Source organism: Bolinopsis microptera, chromosome 2, assembly GCF_026151205.1.
Source record: "Bolinopsis microptera isolate Bmic1 chromosome 2, MBARI_Bmic_1.0, whole genome shotgun sequence".
NCBI classification, from domain to species: domain Eukaryota; kingdom Metazoa; phylum Ctenophora; class Tentaculata; order Lobata; family Bolinopsidae; genus Bolinopsis; species Bolinopsis microptera.
In genome coordinates this window covers 18,298,247-18,320,384 of record NC_087073.1, presented here as the reverse complement: position 1 = coordinate 18,320,384, position 22,138 = coordinate 18,298,247, and the positions used below count along the sequence as shown (strand labels likewise).

The 22,138-nt window shown below is 36.7% G+C and overlaps 4 protein-coding genes across 4 annotated transcripts in view; 1 reads left to right on the top strand and 3 right to left on the bottom strand.

Moving 5' to 3' along the window:
- LOC134811280 (conserved oligomeric Golgi complex subunit 6-like) overlaps nucleotides 1-12,562 on the bottom strand; it is a 28,203-nt gene extending 15,641 nt beyond the window's left edge. Inside the window, exons 1-8 of the mRNA XM_063818057.1 lie at nucleotides 12,455-12,562; nucleotides 12,136-12,282; nucleotides 11,877-11,983; nucleotides 4,924-5,179; nucleotides 4,524-4,747; nucleotides 4,096-4,338; nucleotides 3,247-3,368; nucleotides 327-439 (exon numbers count right to left, since the gene is read on the bottom strand). Of these exons, the coding sequence (XP_063674127.1) occupies nucleotides 327-439; nucleotides 3,247-3,368; nucleotides 4,096-4,338; nucleotides 4,524-4,747; nucleotides 4,924-5,179; nucleotides 11,877-11,983; nucleotides 12,136-12,282; nucleotides 12,455-12,562 (1,320 nt within the window). The remainder of the gene's footprint in view (nucleotides 1-326; nucleotides 440-3,246; nucleotides 3,369-4,095; nucleotides 4,339-4,523; nucleotides 4,748-4,923; nucleotides 5,180-11,876; nucleotides 11,984-12,135; nucleotides 12,283-12,454) is intronic.
- Nucleotides 1,546-2,959, top strand: LOC134811285 (carbohydrate sulfotransferase 9-like). Its single transcript, XM_063818061.1, has 2 exons — nucleotides 1,546-1,682; nucleotides 1,793-2,959. The coding sequence occupies exons 1-2, from the start codon at nucleotides 1,619-1,621 to the stop codon at nucleotides 2,869-2,871; spliced, it is 1,143 nt and encodes a 380-aa protein (XP_063674131.1). The 5' UTR covers nucleotides 1,546-1,618; the 3' UTR covers nucleotides 2,872-2,959.
- Nucleotides 12,563-12,703: 141 nt separating the features above from the next.
- Nucleotides 12,704-14,094, bottom strand: LOC134811287 (diphosphomevalonate decarboxylase-like). Its single transcript, XM_063818064.1, has 2 exons — nucleotides 13,871-14,094; nucleotides 12,704-13,700 (listed from the first exon to the last, which is right to left on the bottom strand). Exons 1-2 carry the CDS (start codon nucleotides 14,085-14,087, stop codon nucleotides 12,892-12,894), a joined length of 1,026 nt encoding a protein of 341 aa, XP_063674134.1. The 5' UTR covers nucleotides 14,088-14,094; the 3' UTR covers nucleotides 12,704-12,891.
- Nucleotides 14,095-14,202: 108 nt separating this feature from the next.
- Nucleotides 14,203-21,836, bottom strand: LOC134811281 (uncharacterized). Its single transcript, XM_063818058.1, has 13 exons — nucleotides 21,715-21,836; nucleotides 21,478-21,542; nucleotides 21,192-21,282; nucleotides 20,888-21,027; nucleotides 20,260-20,327; nucleotides 19,386-19,500; nucleotides 18,986-19,038; nucleotides 18,456-18,549; nucleotides 18,205-18,307; nucleotides 17,892-18,076; nucleotides 17,543-17,609; nucleotides 14,886-14,981; nucleotides 14,203-14,664 (listed from the first exon to the last, which is right to left on the bottom strand). The coding sequence occupies exons 1-13, from the start codon at nucleotides 21,793-21,795 to the stop codon at nucleotides 14,452-14,454; spliced, it is 1,371 nt and encodes a 456-aa protein (XP_063674128.1). The 5' UTR covers nucleotides 21,796-21,836; the 3' UTR covers nucleotides 14,203-14,451.
- Nucleotides 21,837-22,138: the final 302 nt, after the last annotated feature.

The following is a 22,138-nucleotide window of genomic DNA, read 5'->3' as shown; positions in this document are numbered from 1 at the left end:
GGTCCAAATTTCGGGACTGAAATTTCTTATTCTACTGGTCAAAAGGCAATAAAAACATTGGGCCCACCCAAAATCGTTTCAATAGTATATCTTTCACGATTTTCCCGGAAAGTCGTGTTAAAGTTGATGTCGTGGTGTCAGATATATATCATCTCGCTTTATATATAATAGTAAGATACATATTATATTATCCTACATTATTCAGGAACAGATTGTAAACGATGTTTTCAAATTAAGTCAGAATTCTTTCTATCATTGTGTGACTTTTGAACTGTGTAAATATACTTTCTCATTTCAGTTACAGAAGTGTTAACAGGAAAACTAACCTCAGTCATGGAGGAGAGAGGGCTTACATCCGGTACCACACTAACATCATGTGTATTTAGTATTATCTTCAGTAGATGGACAGCTTCCTGGAATGCCATCGTAGGCACCAGATCTGTGTGGAGGTTCACGTCAATGTGTGATATTTTTAAATAGATCAGAAATATTTAGGACTTAAATAATCATGCTTATTGTTACCAAGTTGTTGAAACAATGCTGATACACAAAATGTAATTAATGTATTATGTATGAGATTAAGTAATACATACTCAATAGACACAGGTATAGGGAGTATCAATGAATCCTCATTGACTGACTGTTAATTGTTTTTAAATTATGAGCATTAATTTGTAATTTAAAAATTAAAATAGATTTGATAGGCGAACGGTTATGTAAATTTGTCCGTCGCCGTTTAACCTCGAGTTTAGTGGCGCTATATGTTAACTGTTGATGGATATTTTGAAAGTCTACAGAACTTATAAAGGAGACCCATAACTTAAATAATGACTAATGAGTCATTGGTCATTAGTAATGACGGTGTCTTAATTTAATGCGGGCAAGGTCACACTAACTTTCCAGGTGGTAAACCCCACGTGTTTACCACTACACCACGCCTTAATCATAGTCTGGTTACCCTCACCTGTACACACACGGATACAGATTATTATACCGTAATTTGTGGTGTTTATTGACCAGTGGTGAACAGTATAAGTAATGGGATGATGATTAATCACTCTACACTCGACTGTCACGTGACTTTTTCAACCCGTTCTCTAGCTGGTCCTGAACGACTATTCGAAACCCTAACCCTCTAATCTGATCCCAACCCTAACCCTAATTCAATCCTTAACAAAAGCATATGCTGAAACCCCAACCCTAACGAGAAATTAGACTAACTTCCTTATACGGTCATATCACGTGATCGAGACAGTTTTTCGCCAATATCTCGTCAGGGGAGCATTTTAACCCTATGTCATGGGGGGTGATTCGGAATCAGCGTCCGAAAATACATCGATTGAAGTTAGTTTCAACTGTCGGAGGCCCTTTTAGAACAATCTCGAAGATCGACTGTAGAGTGATTTAGCACGCTCGTAAGTAATGTACAATATCTGGTAACTAACGCCGCACAGAAAGTTGTGTCATTACGAGGTTAAACTGGTCTGTTTCGGAGACCTGGTGTGACAGCCACGTCGACTAAGCATTTGTACCACCAGAACTTCATTATTCTACACACGCTCATGTACATTATTGCAATTATCTTGTAGTGCTGTGTAGTGCGTGCTTTAGTTGGTTAATGAATACTAAAGGACTATGTTTAAAATGTTTGATGTTTCTAGGTGCCCTATCTACCCTATACAGTGAGTTTTTAGAACTTTGTTCAATAATTTCATTGTTTCGTGCCCGATTCCAGTTAGATTTTTTCATGACAACAAAAATTGATAAGAGTCTCACATACCGTTTTTTTCAGTTTTCATCGAGGTTAATGAAACCGTTGATCAATATGAGAAACCGAAAATACCAGTTGACAGTACTATCGAAACATCCACTTTCATCAACGGCGAGGAGCGAGCTAGACTAGTAAAAGAGAGATGTGAACAGTACTCAGAGCTGACAACATGCCTCTACCCCAGTAGAGGGGTTGTTAAACGCATGTTACCTGTTGTCCACAAGAAGTTCGCACTTTGTGTCATGGGCAAAACAGGTTCCTCCAACTGGAGAACTCTGATATTACAGATGAAAGGAGTTATCACAGAGGAGGGGGCTAGGAACATGACGTACCCCCATGGTAAGGAGTACTGGGTGGATAAAGGGACTGTGTATTTTTACAAGGGGAGGGAGAGACGTAAGATGATAAGGACGATAAGGAATGAGTATTATAAGGTCACGTTCGTAAGGGATCCCCTGTCACGGCTGCTCTCAGCTTACAGAGACAAGTTCACGGGAAGTTCACAAGAGCACTCCTTCAAAGTTTACAGAACAAGACGCGCATTAGAAATGTGCACGTGTCTTGAGGAGCTGCTCTTGGTTAGACCTGATGGAGATCTGGTCCCAGATGAGATATACTCGTACATGTTGGAGGAAGTGAAGCAGCATTGTAATGGTGGTGGTGAGCAAATCGTGTCCCTTGGGATATTCTTCTTGATTATAATATTCATGCCACAAGATTTCAAGGGTGATGCACTGAAAGATCTGACGGTAAACACGCATTTCAGTGATATGCTGAGTATGTGTGATCATTGCAGGATTGACTATGACTTCATAGGTACTGTCGAAACAATGAACACTGACTTTGAGTTTCTTAAAAATAAACTAGGAATAGAGTACGATCTGCCTCAAATAGCAAGTACCCAACAAGGTGTGATGAGTAAGGGCGGGGTGCAGGAAATGTGGCTGAACCTCCCGGAGTTATTAAAACAATTTGTCTACTTGCACTTGGGTAATGACGCAAGAGCGTTTGGGTACTCTGGTTATGATGTTGATATGAGCAAGAGCTTGCTTCCTAATCATTATGAAAGACGTACTAAATGTGATGAACAAAGTTTTTAATCGAAATTGTTAGCTAGTTTTATTGTGATGCTTAATATATTTTTGTATACCGTAATATAGCTTGAAATCTGATTCACGAATCAGTAGAAGATGTATAACTCAATTAGAGTAAGGTTTTGAAACGTTGGAAGTCTATACTCGATATTATATCTATCAGGTAATATTGATTTCATTTCGGGCAATTCTTTTTTTGCACTGAACGGGTTTTATATCGTAATGTATTCTTTCTTTAGACTTTTACAAAAGTTTAAAGAAAAAACAAAGTCGTAGCTTGCGCTATACATTATTTTCTTGATTTTTTCTTCAACCCTGAATGAATTGTGATGATATAGAAACTACTATATATATAGCAACTGATATAGCAACTACACTTACCCAGTCCAGGTAGCTCGTTTCTGTCCGACAATCTAGAAACACTGAGAGCATAGTGTCTGTTAAACTGTTTCCTACACTGGGTGTTTAGTTCTGATATCAGGGTTATCAGGGGCGCTGCTTCTCTGAAATTGAATGTTTTATTCCAAAGATTTGGAAATGTTGGGATGCTTTTTAAATATTCCACTATCAGATTGTAATCATTGTGTCTAATATTTGAAAGTTTAATCAGATGACAACATGGGGAGAGCCTTGCTATTATCCAGGGTATGTTGGTTATGGTCATCTGCATCCCGTATAACTCCTCAAAATTGATCATAAGTTATGTCTACATTGCTTTAGTAACGTATGTTATTATTATAGTTTGTCTATATCACTTTAGTTTAGTGTTTTTTTTTTTTTTTTTAAAGAGGCTGGGCCTGGTTTGCCCACGAGAGGATAGCATATGAATGATTTGCCTACCTCTGGGGTATGGCAGTCCTGTGGGAGGATGCCAGTTGAATCAAGATGTGTAATCTTAGTTTAGTGGTGGGCGGTAACTTTTCAGGCGGTCATGTCTTTACAAATGGGATTTAGTCAACAAGACATATCGTTTTTCACTAGTTAAACCGATAGCCGCACGTGGTATCAAAATTATTTGCTTTGGGGAATTAACGTCATTAAATTTCAAGGATAATGATTTAACACCAAAGGTCCTGGTAAATAAAATAAGTACAGGTAGATCGGTAGTTCAACTACCGGTCTAACAACATCACCCTCATACGTCACCTCACGGTACGTGCTCCTATTCCATACACCAACACATTTCATACACCAACACATTAAATCATTAGTTATACAATTACTACTCACGAGAGGAAAGGTTTGATGGTGGACAGATAGAACTGGATGATATTACAGATCTGCAACAAGGTAATACAATCATCAGTATTGTTAATGATCTGCTCGACCCTTATCTTCAGAGTCCGGGAGACACCCTCCGTAACCTCACATAACACAGTCACCACTGTCTCTTTTGTGGGGAGGAAGGAGGAGAGCAGGTCCCGTTCGGAGGCTATTGTCTGGTGGAGCCAGGCTAACATGTCACCACCGTACCTGGGAGTGTGAAGAATTAAGACAATGTGTTCAGCTGTCTCGCAAACATGGAATTTTTGGCAAAGATACCTCTTTTTACTCACTAAGAACACAGATAAAAATGTTTAAAATTTCGAAAATTTTGAACGTTGTTCAACAATAGAGCACTAGTTTCGCTTATAACTTGCTGAGATTCATTGGTTCACCTGATAGGGTCATGTGAGCTGAGTTCAATAGGTTTAGGAGTACCCCCGGGTCCTCCCCTCGTCAGTGAGTTTATAAACATGCGGAGCAGGACTGCGCGTCTCACTTTAGCAAGCTCACTTAGGGTAGCTTTCAGTAGACTCTCCCGGTCTTGTAGCATGAGGAAGCCTTGTTTGAGAGATGTTGATGGCTCGGGAATGTCGCTTGTTAGGTGTCGGCATTCATTCTGAGAAGTTTGACTTTGGAAAACGATTTGAAATTACGCTTTACGTTAAAATTGAGCGATTGTAGTTATTTGTCTGGAAGTGAGCCTCTAACTTACAAATTGCACTAAAATCCTCTAGTTCTATCATCGCCCAGCACAAATTATGATTTGCCGGATCGGAAGTGAATTATTTAAACCTGAGTCCACTTGAATAGGGTTTGGAATGCTTGCTCCTGAAGGTGAGCCATGTTCTCCATAATCTGCAGACCAGTGGTTTGGTGGGTCTGTAACAGTATCTTACAGTCTTGGTGAATGCTCTTGACACGATCGAGCACAGTGAAGAATTCCGGGTCCATTTGATCAGATCTTTTCAGGACGGCAGCTTGTTGTGGAGTCACGTGGTATCGAGAGATGAACGCAGTTATCACTTCCTTCTTCATCTCTACTGACGCACTGTAACGGTTATATCTTTAAAATTTATAAGCATATACTTTGACATATATTTTCAATTAGTTGTCCACAATTCTTACCGCTTCTTGTACTAATTATGAAACCAATTATAACACTACAAATCTATAAAATTTATTGAGGTGATACTCCATTTTGGATGTCCATTAAAAAAGCCGGAATAGTCGAGTCGCAACAGGGTCGTCTCGATATACGTCGTTTTCATGTCTTCTGATCACCATCAATCACAAAATTTTAGAAATTAATAACACTGAGATAAAATTATTATTCTGCTAAATTTCCAGCGGGTCTCTACGCACACATTGAATTGCAGCGTATTTTGAATTAAGGGAGGGGGGTTCAACGTGAATTTTTTGTGAAAGCAGTTGACCAAACTTGGACCCGTGACCGACCTTTTAAGGGGGTCCCACACCCCAACCGGTACAGGCACGCCCATATTTGGTCCCTTCTTGGACCAATTATGCCAAATCACATAAACATGCCCAAACCCAAATTATTGATGCTTTACTTGTAGTTAGTAGTCACTTGAACTCGTATAAGAAGTTTCGTCAAGATTGGATACTCAGGACGGTTTATGAGATGGTGCTTTACCACTTACCACTAGTTCATTAGTGGAACATAGTTTTAAAGAGTGGTAGAATATTAGCTGTTTTATGGCCAAGTTCTGATTCGAGTTCCGATGCTCTTCAGATGAAACGCTAGATAAACGAAATGAAAACCATAAAACGACTATTTCAATACTATTTAGTTGAACTGCAATTTTTTAACCGTGACCATTTTTGTTGTATATACTATATAGTTTGAGACGGTACAAAGAAAACAATCAAAGATTAGCTAAACATCTAAAAGAATAATTCATTTAACATTTCAATTAAAAATATCACACAATAAATAGCTGTGTATACCATACATAGATAGCTACTCTGCCTAGGAATACGCATAGCTTAAACCTCCACGCTCGCTCATAGGACTACCCACGTGCATATAATCATAAAATCCTTAACGTTCATAACGTTTATACTCTATAAGCTCCATAACCTCCATAACCTCCACGCCTGCGCTTCTTGATTTCAACACTTTTGACTTCTTCTATCTTTGGCCCCTCCTCGTCGTTCAGATCCTCCATACGTTTCTCCAGTCCTGTATAGCCATGATGTGCATAGCCCCATCCTTCACGCTTCTCGACTTCTTCTATCTTTGGCCCCTCCTTGCCCTCCAGTTCTTCAATCTTTTGCTCCTTCGCATCTTGAGGGATTTCCCTTCCAGAAGTAGACACAAAAAGAAGTGTTAGGCTTAGAATAACAATCAGCATATTGAGAGAGGGTACAAGAGTAAGAAAAGATACTTAGGTTTATAGACAAATTCGAAGTGGTCGTAAAAGAACTGAACTGACCTTTTATACAGATATCGTGGATTTGAAAAATTGCGTTTCAGAGGCACTAAACAACGTGTCGCATTGGGTGCTTTCCAGGGGAGGTCAACTGGTTTCAATTATCAGGAAGGCAATTACCAGATAGCTGTTCGTTAGCTATGGTAATTATAAAACGCTACCATCGACCAATTCTAAAACTAACAAAAGGGAAAACGATAAACAAAGAAATTAAGAGAGGAGGATTTAACAGTAACCGTGAGTAACGTCCTCATGGAAATATCATATTTTGAAAATCGCCCAATTAGATAAGAACCATCGTTTATTTTAATACTAATTGCAGTTAAGTGCACAAATACCTACTATATTTTAAACTAATTGCAACACTACAAACCAATATCATTTATTGAGGATGATAAGAAGGAATATGTAGTTCGGTGTTTTTCTTGTATCTAATTTACTGAAATGAAACAATTCTACGATACAAATAGTAAATGAAGCCGTCGTTCACTAATAAAGATATTGCTATGCTCAGAGCCTCTCAACAACACAAGGATCATGTAAGAACTCAAATTACTGAGAACTGGAGCTTTGGGGCGGGGTCTTAGTCTCATAATTTGTAAAATCAAGCTGCGTGACCCTTCGCCCCTGTTGATTGTTGAACCATACCTGCTTTTGGTGGAAAGTGAGAGCAGATTCCATTCAAAATATACTGTAATTCAACGTGTGCGTAGAGGCCCGACAGAAGTTATAATCTGAATAATAATTTGATCTCAGACTCGACTATTTTCGGCTTTTTAACAGCCATCCAGGACGGAGTTTCAAAATGTAATAGATTTGTAGTGTTATAATAATAATATATATTTTCAAATAGTTATCCACAATGCTTACCTACCGTATATTGTACTAGTTATAAAACTTATTGTAACACTACAAATCGGATGATGAGTAATCACTCAACACTCGACTGTCAAGTGACTTTTTTAACAAGTTCTCTAGGTGGCCCTGAATGACTATTCGAAACCCTAACCCTCTACTCTGACCCAAACCCAAACCCTAACTGAAGCATAAGCTAAAACCCTAACGAACAATTAGTCCAACCTCCTTATATGGTCATATCACGTGATCTCGCCATGAAAACTTTTAAACCTTATCACATGTGAGGTGATTCTGAATCAGCGTTTAAAAAATACATCAATTTAAGTTGGTTTCAACTATCTTGAAATTCAAGTTTAGAGTGATTTAGCACGCACACTACAAATCACAAAATTGTAATTAATATAACTAAAATTATTATTCAGATAAATTTTCAACGGGCCACTACACACACACATAACACTGAATTACAGTATATTGTGAATTAAAGAATGGAATCTGCTCTCACTTTTTCACCAAACGCAGGTATGATTCATTAGTGCGAAGAGTCACGCAGCTTGATTTTACAGATTATAAGACTAAGACCCCACCACAAGGCTCCAGTTGCCAGTAATTTCCAGTTTTCAGTAAATTAGATACAAAAAAAATCTAGGTAAACTATAGGTAAAAATATAATATTAATCATAAGCTAAAAGTACTAATCTTTGTATTCTAAATGGGGAAAAGAAGAAACATTGTCAGTCAGTCGAGAAAATTGTCAGTCAGGCTATATGGCAGCTTTGTAGATGTTGTGACTATGCTAGTAGTGGTCCCAGGCTTGCGACTGGAATTGCGGTGTTAAATCGATTTAATGGTATACCAACGATCCACCTCCCACTTGTTGTTTGGTACTTAGCATTAATAGTGTTAGCTGTAGCCATTTATAGCAAGAATCTTAAAACTAAAGGGGATGACAAGGAAAAGAGAAAGGAAAAAGAATAACGGAACAAACAATTAATTAAAGTATTTATAGGAGCATTAGTTATTGTAATGACAAGCTTCAATAATAAATCACTGACTAAAACTTCTAATTAAAATGACACTTGGTACGCTCGCCCATTTTCACTGGTCAGTCTGAACTTCGGTTTAGCACGTTGTACACTTATTCACCTAAGTTTCAGAACAGTTTACAACATGAAAATTAAAATCATCTGCATCAGTTTTGTTATACACTGATATTTCTAGTCCTTCTGTGGAAATATTAATATTTAAATCAAGGTAGTTAATGATTTTATTATTGGAACCAGCTCGCTCCATCTCCAATGAATTAGGATAAATATCTTTAATCAATTTATGAAAGTAAAGGTAGTTAATAATAGATAAATCGTCAACATATCGTTTATTATTGGATAATATCTTTGCTAATCCCATTTTCTTTTCCTGAAGTAAACGTTTCATATAATTAAATTCCTTTTTGCCAACAGTGAGATCAGCTATAGGGGAACTTGAATTTCCACCCATAGGAATACCCTTGGTTTGTATGAATACAATCCCGCCGAAGACAACATAAGTGTTATAAATAATAAATTTAACAGCCTCTTTTAGGTCATCTTGACTAAAGCAGGCATGAGAATCATAGGTTTTATTGGAAAAGAAACATGTATTACTGTCTCTTTTAGAAATACAAATATATCTATTACGGTCTGAAAATATTAAATCAACAACTTCATTAATCATGTTCTCTACTTCAATCAAGTCTAATCTGGTATAAAGAGTAGTAAAATCATAAACTTGTATATTATAAACATCGCTATTTCTGATAGCTTCAAGGAATTCACTTGAGGAATCTATGCTCCAAAACATGTTTATACCGCTGTTGTTGTAGATTGCCTCGCAGTATTTCTTGAAGTGTTTCATCAGAAGTTTCAGACAACAGTTAACTTGGACGTTCAGTTGTTTCGTTACGCAAAAACGGGCACCTGCAATGAACCTCGCCTTGTAAGGGTTCTTTTGAAGCTTAGGGTTTTAGAAGATGCGTGCTAGTCGCAAGTTTTTATCTTCACCGAACTACATATTCTTTCTGTATCATCCTCAATAAATGATATTGATTTGTAGTGTTGCAATTAGTTTAAAATATAGTAAGTAGTTGTGCACTTAACTGCAATTAGCATTTAAATCAACGATGGTTCTTATTTAATTGAGCGATTTTCAAAATATGATACTTTCATGAGGACGTTACTCACGGTTACTGTTAAATCCTCCTCTCTTAATTCCTTTGTTAACTGTTTTCCCTTTTATTAGTTTTAGAACTGGTCGATGGTAGCGTTCTATAATTACCCTAGCTAACGAACAGCTATCTGGTAATTGCCTTCCTGATAATTGAAACCAGTTGACCTCCCCTGGAAAGCACCCAATGCGACACGTTGTTAAGTGCCTCTGAAACGCAATTTTTCAAATCCACGATATCTGTATAAAAGGTCAGTTCAGTTCTTTTACGACCACTTTGAATTTGTCTATAAACCTTAGTATCTTTTCTTACTCTTGTACCCTCTCTCAATATGCTGATTTTTATTCTAAGCCTAACACTTCTTTTTGTGTCTACTTCTGGAGGTTATGGCTTTGCACATCATGGCTATACAGGACTGGAGAAACGTATGGAGGACCTGAACGACGAGGAGGTACCAAAGATAGAAGAAGTCGAAAGTGTTGAAATCAAGAAGCGCAGGCGTGGAGGTTATGGATTTTATAGAGTATAAACGTTATGAACGTTAAGGATTTTATGATTATGCACGTGGCTAGCCCTAAGCGCGAGCGTGGAGGTTTAGGCTATGCGCATTCCTAGGCAGAGTAGCTATCTATGTATGGTATACACAGCTATTTATTGTGTGATATTATTAATTGAATGTTTTAAAATGAATTATTCTTTTAGTTGTTTAGCTAATCTTTGATTGTTTTCTTTGTACCATCTCAAACTATATACAACAGAAATGGTCACGGTTAAAAATTTGCAGTTAAACTAAATTGTGGCTGATTGTTTTTGGACAACAAAATAAATATACAGTAGTATCTATTTGAGATGATCTCATCATCCCAATAGTGTTGAAATAGTCGTTTTATGGTTTTCGTTTCGTTTATCTCGCGTTTCATCTGAAGAGCATCGGAACTCGAATCAGAACTTGGCCATAAAACAGCTAATATTCTACCACTCTTTAAAACTATGTTCCACTAATGAACTACCTAGTGGTAAGTGGTAAAGCACCATCTCCTAAACCGTCCTGAGTATCTAATCTTGACGAAACTTCATATACGAGTTCAAGTGACTACTAGTAAAGCATCAATAATTAGGGTTTGGGCATGTTCTCGTGATTTGGCATAATTGGGCCAAGAAGGGACCAAATATGGGCGTGGCTGTACCGGTTGACCTGTAGGGCCCCCTCAAAAGTTCGATCACGGGTCCAAGTTTGGTCAACTGCTTTCATAAAAAATTCAGGTTTGACCCCCCCCCCCCCCTCCTTTAAGGGGGCATACACCAAAACAGTGGTTAGTGCCATCCAACCCAAATGACCTCATAGGCAGTTCAGTGACCATCTAGCCTACATTATTTTTAAAATGTCAAAAATTGTTCGAAATAGTCCTCAAATTATGCGCTTGTCCACCATTCGGAGCGCTGAGCCAAGACTCAAGAGGAAAAAACCTTTTTTCATGCATTTGATTGCAAACTGTTCCTTGTTGTCTCATTCAACTCATGAACACCTCTTTTGATGCTTAAAATCCCAATAGGTGCTCACAAATTGTCATTTACCCAGCAGGCCTGGAACCCAAAGGCCAAAAATGGACGATATGCCAAATATGCATATAAACTATGCAATTTTTTATGCGAAAGTCGTTGATTTTCTAGCTTTAATGGCCCTACATGTTTCCTTGGTAAGTGTACTGACAGAGTAAGGTAGCCAAAAATTTAAAATAATATGAAAATAGGGCCAAATTACGCCATTAAATGAAAAAAAGGGTGTGGCCCGAAAATGCTCCAAAAAAGACCCTGCACCATATCAAAAACCTCAGTTCTCAATGCGAAGAATACTTTCTATTGTGTCTGTGTATACTTGGTTTACAACTTGGGGCTGTCTAAACGTTTCAAAACTAGAATTCCATCATGGACGAAAACTATCACCTATTCTGGGATCACACCAAAATTTTTTCGCATATCTTTAAGATCGAAAATATGTTGCCCATCAAGTTTATATGAGACTCCCAATGGTCCTAAACGAATCTCCTAATCCTTTAGAACATAATAGTAATACCAAGAGATCAGAACCAAAGAGTTAAAACTGAAAAAATTAGGAGAGTTTCTTATTGGATAGTGTTTTTTGGGACACCCTGTATAATATAATAAATCACATAATAATAATATACCCAATGAGACATTAAAATTCCATTTCCTTTATTATGAAAACTGACCTTTCGCGTTTAATCTTAGACGTTTTCTCGAGTAATCCTTGCATTTGTTTCCGAGCAGTAGACAATTCTGTCGTCATTTCCTGGCAACTTTCACTCATTGTAGTAATCTGCAATAACATACGATAAAGAGTGATATCTTCACGAGTTTGTGTTCAAATGTGCCATTAAACAGGCAAATTAATAAAAAACAATAAATTAACGATACGAGAAATTATTAACAATAATTTCCCGAGTAATGTCCCGAATAATTAACGCCTACCTCTGTGTTAAGTTTCTCGACCAGCTGGTTAACATGACTGAAAGACTCGCACAACTCCACAGACAAGTTAACACTCCTCCTCTCGAAGTCTCCTCGTAGGTTTCGTCGTGTTCGGAGGTTGTTTGTAGTGACTACACTGGACAAACCCTGGCAGAAAGTGGAGAGGGTCAGAACTAGTGCTCACCAGTACTTACTAATACTTACCAGTACTCACCAGTATTGCTGGAGTATAGCACTATCACTGAAACTCTTACCAATCAATTACGTTTGTTAACTTTAACACTCAAAACCTCAAGTTTCTATCTTTTAAAACACTCACTTTAAGTGCAACGATAAGATCTGGATCTTGATCTAGTTTTAGGGAGAGAACTTTCTGGAGTTTCCTGGAGAGAGGGTTTGAGGTAGAATCATCGTTCTTAGGAGACATCCTAGGCGTGGTGCAGGTTATCAAAGTAAATACTTTGTGATGTGATTATTAAATTCATTGTGAAAATTGTGTTTGGTTTAAGGTTGTTCGAAGTGCACTTACACTTAGAATACTTCAATTAAACAGTCAAAAGGGAAGAATGTCAATAAAATAGATGATATGAAATTATAAAACAAACCAAAAATTCTCAAAAATTCTAATATTATAATTAAACTGCATTAAAGAAATAGATAAATAAAAAATATGAAAGTCTGTTGATATGATCACTCACTACGGTAGCCGATAAACAGTTAAAACTGGTATTTAAGTAAAATTACAAAATAGAATTCTCAGTCAGTAAGTACCAAAGGTCCACACCCAATCTTACACTCGACAAGCTCAGTCACCTTCCCTTTCTTACCACAGAACTCCCCTCTTATCCTCTCTCTCAACTCCACAAAATCTCTCTCCTCACATAATAAAACAGCATTAGGTCCGGCATCAAACGTGTACGCCGCCCTAACCGTACCCTTATCTGAATTAAAACTGTGAACAGACCTGATAATCTGATGACTTGTATCGTTTAGATAAGCTATAGGAGGGTACGTGTCCAGACACACAGCATGCATCTCATTGCTATCTCTCATTGTTATCTCCCCGAATGTCGGAAAGTCTCTCTGCTGGATAGCTTCAGTGATCTGTTGTATCCGGACCTGCACGTGTGCAACTCTGTGCTGCATCAAGTTGCTGGTAACAACAGTAGACTGCATGCCAGCAGTACTGGGAACTGCTTTCTCTTCCCTACACACAACACACACTAAAACCCTGATCTCTGGCCAGTGTTCAGCACTGAAGAGTTGCCTAGCAACACTATCTCCACCTCCCTCCTCCTCTCCTTTCTCCCACAACACAAAACCTCCTGCAGTGCTTCTACAAGCGCTTCCTGAACCTAACCGCGCCAGTTCGCTCACCACACCCCGTGTCGGGTACAGGAGTTTCAGAGCACACGCGAGTGCTGCGTACCCAGAGGCAGAGGAAGCGAGCCCAGCTGCTGTGGGGAATGTGTTGTGTGTTGTTATGTCCACGTTTGCTGCCGGGTTTTCTGATCGGATCTTCTTTATCAGACGGTCAAATCTTTTTGTCGGGGGTTCGATTTTTCCTGAGATGTATTTTATGAACATTCTTTACGCTTGATTAATAATTTTTAATTTTAAAACATGCTTAAAAGCAATATCTCAAACTTTTACAGAGATAAAATGTTATCGACACTAGTAAGAACTGCAATGTAAAAGCTCCTTCACTACTGCTTATGATAGACCACCTTCTTACCGTTAATACAGAAGACTGTATCCCTGCTGCGTCTTGCCTTTGTCTCTGTGTACATGTCAGACATGGACAGGGTTACGCTGAGGGAGGAGTGAAGAGGTAGGTTCAGCTTCTCGTCTCTCTTCCCCCAGTACTTAATTACAGCTATGTTGACTGGGGTTCGTACTGTTACTTCGTCTTTGTCTTTGGGACCATCTTCCCAGTCTATCTCTTGGTACATTGCTAGCTAGATATAAGGTTTATACAACTTACTTGCTGCTTTAAGGGTAGTTCTAAAAGTTAAAATGTCGGTAGTAGAAATTATATCAACCAATTGAGCATCTTTGGAAATTAAATTGTATAAAGGAGAATAATATTAGAAATTTATATAGGATAATAATATTAGAAAATTAAGGATAACTGTTAAATACAGATCATTTCAAATTTTAGTAAATATTATACATCTATTTAACGAAATTGAAGCTGTTCTACCCAAAAACATTGAAATGAATCCAACAAAATCTCCCCATGACTACATAAAAATTGAAAAAACAATTTATTATAACATTAATATTTAATAATTAGTATCTAGATATAACGCTCCCTCAGGAAAACATTTCAATCAACGTCACGTAAGTGGCAAGTCCCCCAAATATAACCCCACAAATAGCCAACAACCACATACCAAGTTTCTGACAAAGTGACAAACTGTCTCTAAAACATTTTAAGTAACAGGCAGCTGGAAAGATGAACTGCATTAGAGTGCCACTAAATGCTCCTGTCAGAGATACCAGATGTCCGAATGAGAGGCCTGACGCCTGGGAGTTAAATCGGGTGAGACGTATGTTTGGTGTTGATGGTATATTTTCATGTCAGAAATTTAATGATGTTGATCTAGGTTTATTAATTATTGATATCTGTTCGATTTCTGAGATGACATTCCTTTGACCCCTTATGGTAGTAGTAAATATTTTACAGTTAAATTTGGTGTGAGTATTTAATCTAAATTAAATCAAGGAAGTTGTGTAAAACAACTTACAGCCAGGCTGAGTCCAATTACAGTCATTACAGCTCGGATCAAGTTCTGTTTCCAAAATAGGTTATTCTGAGAGAATCTACCGGGCTTGAATAGTTCCTGAAATGTATTATAATAAGTAATAAAAAAGGTGACTTCTGTGCCACGAATCTGAACCTAGATACATATTTATGGCTCTCTTCTAATATTGATTACCTTAGTTCGTTTAAATATGGCGGGATAAATTTTGCGGTTTTTCAGAAATTCCGCCAGCTGTGACTCGCACTGGCCCACGGATACTTTTATCTATTTATAACCTAAGACACCGGTATAGTAGTAACATAATTAATGAGGGAACAACTCATAAGCCGAGGCAGGGTGCGCTAATAGACCGCGTGGTTAAGATCTGTAATGTACATATTGGGCACAGAAAAAGTGTGCTTTTGGGCACTAAAATTCTTCTGGGCCAATTTTTATTTTTTCATGCTGATTTGAACACCTTCAAAATTTTCTAAAAAAAGTCCCTCATCGAGAAAAAAAATATTTTATTTTTTCGAAAATTTTTTAAATTTGGAGAAGTCTGTCACTGTAATGCCGATAGTTGGGCCATTTTAAAAGTTTTTTGGCTGATATATATATTATACAATTGAACAATAAATGACCAAGTTACAGACCGAACAAGGTGAAAAAAGAAAAATTGGGATTTATGCCTACCACCAAAGTTGTACATTTTACCACTGATGATATCCTAACTTCAGCTGCAGAGCTACAAGGATTGCAGTTACAAGAGGATGGGATACAACAAAACTTCTCAGATATTTTGGAAACGCCTATTTAATAAGACAGCTTCGTAATATTTACTTGCAATGAAATGAAAATAATTTTAGAATTTTTACTGTCTCTATTTTATAATTTACTATTGTTTTTGATTAATGGTAATCTTGTTTTGCTCTTATGAGTGGGTCAATCATTTATTTTTAATTGTAGTTGACGAAATGAGAGTCTCCACTCAGTGTGTTAAAACATAATTCTTTGTCGACGTTTCGGCTACATGCCTTTGTCATAAACAGGACGTACTGAAAACTTACATAGCTGCAAAGATACAATGTTAAAATGATCTATTAATACTACGAAATATAACAACAAAAAATAACATCTTGAAACACAACAACAATCACAAATTTATCCAAAAGAAACATAAAATATAACGGCTAAAAGAATCTGCACCGCAACAAACCGTGAACAATTCCTCATAGTACTACAAACATTTTACCAAGATAGCTCCTTCAAAAAACTGATTAATCAAAAATTATCTAGGTTTATAAGTTCAAATATTACATTAACTTCCAAGTATATTTTATCCAATCACCTTCATTTACGGACTCAGACAATTGAGTATTTATTTCTGGGTTTTCACGTTTTATTAGAACCGACTGCCACAATTGACGGTCCACATAGTCTTTACATCTTTTTCGAACTATAAACCGAAACGGTATGTTTGGCATTGAAATGTAGGCATGCTCCTCTAGGTAGTGTTTCCCCATGGCCGTAGATTTGTTGCCATCCCTTACTGATTTGTAGTGTTCCCAGGCTCTACTTCTTTTAAACCTACCAGTTTCCCCAATGTAGGACTTATTACATATTTGGCATATTAATTGGTAGCAAATGTTTTTGATCATGCAGGATTTATCGCACTGGTAGCATTTGCTGTCACTTTGTTTATTGCATTTTGTTTGCTGTAGGCTAGATCTTGTTAAAGCTTCCATGAGACGTTGTCCTGGTGCAGATTCTTTTAGCCGTTATATTTTATGTTTCTTTTGGATAAATTTGTGATTGTTGTTGTGTTTCAAGATGTTATTTTTTGTTGTTATATTTCGTAGTATTAATAGATCATTTTAACATTGTATCTTTGCAGCTATGTAAGTTTTCAGTACGTCCTGTTTATGACAAAGGCATGTAGCCGAAACGTCGACAAAGAATTATGTTTTAACACACTGAGTGGAGACTCTCATTTCGTCAACTACAATTAAAAATAAATGTTTTTGTTTAACTTTAAAAAATTTAAAGTGTTTCAATATTACCAATATTACCGATATCACCAATAATTACAGAAAATTTTATTATTTTATTTAACATCGTTCATTAATGTTGGATGAAATTGTTGATTGAATTGTTTTCTATCGATAAATGTAAATGTGTTTGCTTTTATCCTAGGATGGTGAATATAGATCAAGTTAAATTAATTTTGTGCGATATTGTTGTTGAAAATGTGATTTAATTTCATTGAAAATTAATCTGAAATCTCTCTAGAGTAACAAAATTTGTCTTTTCGTTTAATTATGGCGGGTTAAATTTTGCGGTTTATCAGAAATTAAGCCATATTTTTACCCGTCATTATACATAAATCATAAATCATAAATCGTAGCGCAGCAGCCTGGCCTATGTCGGATAAACTAAATTCCACGAAGGTATAAAATGTCCGTACGTGTATCTTACGAGGCAAAATTGCGCACTTAAGTCAAACATATTGTCTAAGCGCAGTCCGTTTATGCTCAATTTCGTAATTTGTGCATTTGACTGGCTGCCCCATTGACACAAATTTAAATATGCAATCGTGGCATGCTGCATGACACTATAATTCCCGATGGAGCAGGTGTAACTGCACCTAAATACCCACTTACCTTCTCAACTATATCGAGAACTACAATTAGTTGAACTGACACGCTCATCCCAATGCCGAACACCAGGCTGAAATGTAAAATCGGTTAACACTTACAAATTTACATTCTGATAGATATGACGACACACTTGCAGCACTGATTTTCTACCACCTATGCTCTGATGAGGTTGCATAACACCGAGTTGAACATATGGCGAGAAAAATCGTTTCGAAGTCGAATGAAGGGCTTTTATTTGCAATTCTGGATTATAGTTGGCTGCATCGTAACAGCGAGAAAAGGTGCACAGAGGCGGATTTTCTATGAAATGTAACTTTTCCTAGAAAAGCACTTAACGTCCTCAAATACTCACCACAATCGAACAACAATTTGCATAACATGCCAGAAGGATCTATCCACCATGTGAGTAGCAAACTGTTCCAAGTTTTCAGTTATTTGTCCAGTAGTGAAGCCTGTTTCTGGTCCGAACGCTGTGTAGAGTAAAACACCAAATGTTATGTACATGAAAGTGGCAGCTGACAGTACCGATACCAGGACCTGATGAATTCAAGTTAACAATGGGAGGAATGAACATGCAGAATTGAAAAAAATAGATTTTAAAAAATTATCGAAATTATAAAATTCCATTTTCGAAGTTCTTATCTATCAGAGTAATGTGCACTAACCTTGTTGAATTTCTCTGGTTTTTTCATGCTACATTCTGAGGGAATGACCACCCCAGCTCCTTCGAAAGCAAATGCTGCCATTCCAAACATCAACGGTAACGTCCTGATAACAGAACATTTTGTTGACCATTTTGTTATTATGATCGAAAAACTAATTGAAATGATCGTCAGTCGTAAAGATGCGCTGTAATGGTAATAACCCTTAAAATGTATTAAAATCTCTCATTTTACGACATTAATTCGTAGCTCACCTCCACGGAGGAGTCATATTAACGTTGAAAGCCAAGCCAGGAACAACCTTTCTTGACAGCTGGAGGCAACCAATAACTCCTGTCACAGCAATTCCTGGAATATACCAAAGTGTAAGTTTCGTAGAATACCTACCTTTTAGTTTGTATCGAAGCACTCAGCGTTTAAGTGGCCCATCATACCTTACAGTACATTATTACAACACCACTATGAGCACATGTATAGTTGTGTAGGTAGTGACAATGACACTATTGTAGTTAATTATAATAGCTTTAAATGGGCCTCAAGACTGTTGTATGCTAGATAATAGACAAACATGCCAATAAACAGCTATTAAATAATTATTAAATAAAAGATCTAAACAAGGGGTAGTTTAAAACAAAGCCCAAGTCTAATCTTTCCCTAAAACAGCTATAATAACTATTTTATAAAAGAACTATATCATACAGGTATGTATAATATGTACAAAAATGGAGTGTTGCGGTAATATCTCATGGGATAAAAACACTTACATTACTCATTACAGACTAACCAGTTAGAATGCTGATCTCAGCGAAGAAAGATATAATACCAATATATTTCATCCTGAAAAAGGACATTTTAGGCTTTATGAAGTTTATATTTTATACGATTCTCAATAACTACAGTACGAAATATTAGTAGCGGTGTAAAGTCTAAATGGAGGGATAGTTTTTATAGAGGTGCTAGTATCTAGAGAGATAATTAGTATTTTTGTACACTTGTTGACTTTTTGTTAGAAAAGTTCGTAAGATCAAGTCTGCTGATTATGCCATAACGAGAACTCAGAACACGATAGATTCTATGAAACGTTCGTATCAGTATTAGTACTATATTCAAGTCGACAGAAAATAACTTTTTGAGACAACTCTTATGAAATTGCAATATTTGTGGACTAGCTTTACGGTACATACGATCTGATCCAGCTGAGGCCGATGTAAAGGGGAGCAATGAAGAGCAGCCAACACCACCTGGCAGAGATTGAGGACATCTTACTGAAGAACGGTGTCAAGTTCTCCGAGACGAACACTGAGGATAAGGTAAAAATATTAGTTCCGCAAAAAAATAAAAATAAGTTGAGATCGGACAATTAGTCACCTTCAAGGGATTATTTTTTTACCATTATTATTCCTACTTTTGGCCTCCATTTTGTTATAAAACTCAGCTAGTAACGAAACTCTTTACGTTGCTGTACGTGTAGAAATATTCGTGACCCAAGAAGAAAAAGAAGTATTGTAGGTATCTAATATCCCCAATCAAGAAATTAGACTGGGACCTGGTTCAATATTCACATATCATCATCGTCGTTCGCAATAAGCTCTATTCTCAGAATAGTCCGAGAGCGATTAATCAAACTTTAAGAAGGGAGAGTGAAATAGTTGATGAGATTGCCCGTGTTTTAGTGTTTGACCTATATGGGTTCTGCTTCAAAATAAATACTATAGGTAAATACTTCATGTTCAAAATAAGAAGTTTATAGAACTAAAACCATTGAATGTCTCCATTTTATCGCCTATCAAATTGTTGCCAACTGTTCATGTTATGTAATATCCCCCATAGAATCATAACATTATATCATTTCATAACTCCCATTGTGTAATAATATGTATGTAAAACATGTCACTAATTCTACATGGAAAATAGTTCGACGTTTTCAAAGTCCCACAAATATGAACTCGTTACACTCTTGTTGAATTAAACAATCAGCATTACATGATACAAACAGAGAAATAAATGATAAAATAACTAATGTTGCAAATTGGTAAAAGCTATGTTGAGAGGACTCACCAAAGTAAATGACTACTGCTCCGAACTGAAATGCAATAATCGTAATGTCTAGAACAATGCTCCATTTCCTGAAGTTGATTAGTTTAATTAGATGTAACAATTCTGTATCACATGTAATACCCAGTACCCAATCCAAATGTTCCTCAGCCACGGAAAGCTTCAAAAATCTTCCAAAATCTCTTTTTATATTCTGATGATTTTCCGTTAATCAAAGCTTTCTTAAGGAATAGAACTTTAAATACCTCAATCGTGTCTTGTGCCAACCTCAGTGACCTTGTAAGATGGTCATTCAAGAAAAATTCACTATAAACAGCGAAATTTGGGTCCCGGAAGGCTGAAATTCGAATATTTCATATTAAAAATTTTCATTGCATCAACTTTTTCTCCGGATATACTGCTTCCAGTACCTTGATGGTGACTTCTGTCACCCCCACCGACCTCACTGATTGGTCACTGGTAAAATTTCAGTCAAAACAGCCAAATTTCGGTCATATCAAGGGGACGGCAGAAAAGCCCTCTTCAAAAATCTTCCAAAATCTCTCTTTATATTCTGATGATTTTCCGTTTCTTTTAAAACAAGAAATTTTAATTTTGTACCAATTTTACAGACACACTTAAATACACAAACCTGCCCAAGAGAAGAAGCACAACATCACTGTATGTCAGATTAGCAGATGATTTCTTTGAGAGGTGGATCTTGCATTTTACAAGGCAGACCATTGAAACTGTACACATCACAGAAACCAGTATCAAACACACAACCCCAGCCTGCCAAACAAAATTACTGTACATTGTTACACATTATCATGAACAATATTTCGATAGATCAAAGCTGTTTCTGTTGTTTAGTGCATCTTAGTTTCCTTTAGCAGGAGAATAAAACTAATGGTGAGCAAATTGCACAAAATTACAATTATTGCCTATTTACTTACAACAACTCCACTGTATCTGAAGGCAAAAGGCAAGCTCAACAACCCTGCTCCAGTGTAGCATTTGAAGAGATTTGCAAAAATTGCTCCAACCCTGGAATGATAAATATAAAGGGAGTAGAATGTTTTTTAATTCATAAGATTTCACGAAAACGAATATCTGTTATGATTAGGTTAAATCAAATTATGGCATTTACCTGTCAAAATTGTTTGTGGTTGAATTTTACAAAGCTTCTTGGAATATCAAAAATGTTAAGTCATCAAAAAATGTTTATAAACAATTCCATACCCTGATGTTCGAGGTGTTTCTAACAGCCCAGGTTTCAGCTGGGGTGACACATGGGAACCCTCCAACTGAGAATGAACATGTTGTTAAGGTGATTTTAAAATAAAATAAAATTTAAAATTCAACATGCTCTTGTGGCTTCTGCTTTTACAGGGAGTGGAAAAGATATAGAATTGTATGTAAGTATGGATGTCGAAAAAACATGAATTCTCAAGTCTATTTAGATCATAAAAATCTTACATTCTGAAGGGCAATATATTGCTTTCCATTGCTGAGATTGTAAAGAACTTCTTCTTCACTTTCACTTTCTGCGTTCATCATGCTGGCTCATAATCTTTTTGTTCACATTACATCCTAGAACTAGAAGAACACTTGTCATTAATTAAACTGTTTTTAAAACATACAGCAAGTAATTATTATGGTTATTAACAATGAAACCCAATTAAATTACCACGGTATGGTTTTCGACCTTCTTGGAAAGCCTTTTTCACTTTCATTAGCTTAAAATCAAAATACTGAAAACATAAATAACAAAAAAGGATTCATTCACAAAGAGTTGATCAATATTTTACAGGCTATGTTATATATTTAGTAATCCTTTAGTGCCCTAATTTATCATCTCATAAACCCCGGATCCAGTGGCGTAACGTTGCCTGTTGGCGCC

Bases quoted from the DNA above. Each gene is read 5' to 3' on its own strand.
- LOC134811281 (XM_063818058.1), bottom strand. From the start codon at position 21,795: ATGATGAACGCAGAAAGTGAAAGTGAAGAAGAAGTTCTTTACAATCTC. The intron at 21,543-21,714 runs GTAAGATTTTTA...GTTCATTCTCAG, and splicing joins AATATATTGCCCTTCAGAAT to TTGGAGGGTTCCCATGTGTC. The intron at 21,028-21,191 runs GTAAGTAAATAG...TTTGTTTGGCAG, and splicing joins TCAGATACAGTGGAGTTGTT to GCTGGGGTTGTGTGTTTGAT.
- LOC134811287 (XM_063818064.1), bottom strand. From the start codon at position 14,087: ATGTACCAAGAGATAGACTGGGAAGATGGTCCCAAAGACAAAGACGAA. The intron at 13,701-13,870 runs GTAAGAAGGTGG...AATACATCTCAG, and splicing joins TACAGTCTTCTGTATTAACG to GAAAAATCGAACCCCCGACA.
- LOC134811285 (XM_063818061.1), top strand. From the start codon at position 1,619: ATGAATACTAAAGGACTATGTTTAAAATGTTTGATGTTTCTAGGTGCC. The intron at 1,683-1,792 runs GTGAGTTTTTAG...CGTTTTTTTCAG, and splicing joins TGCCCTATCTACCCTATACA to TTTTCATCGAGGTTAATGAA.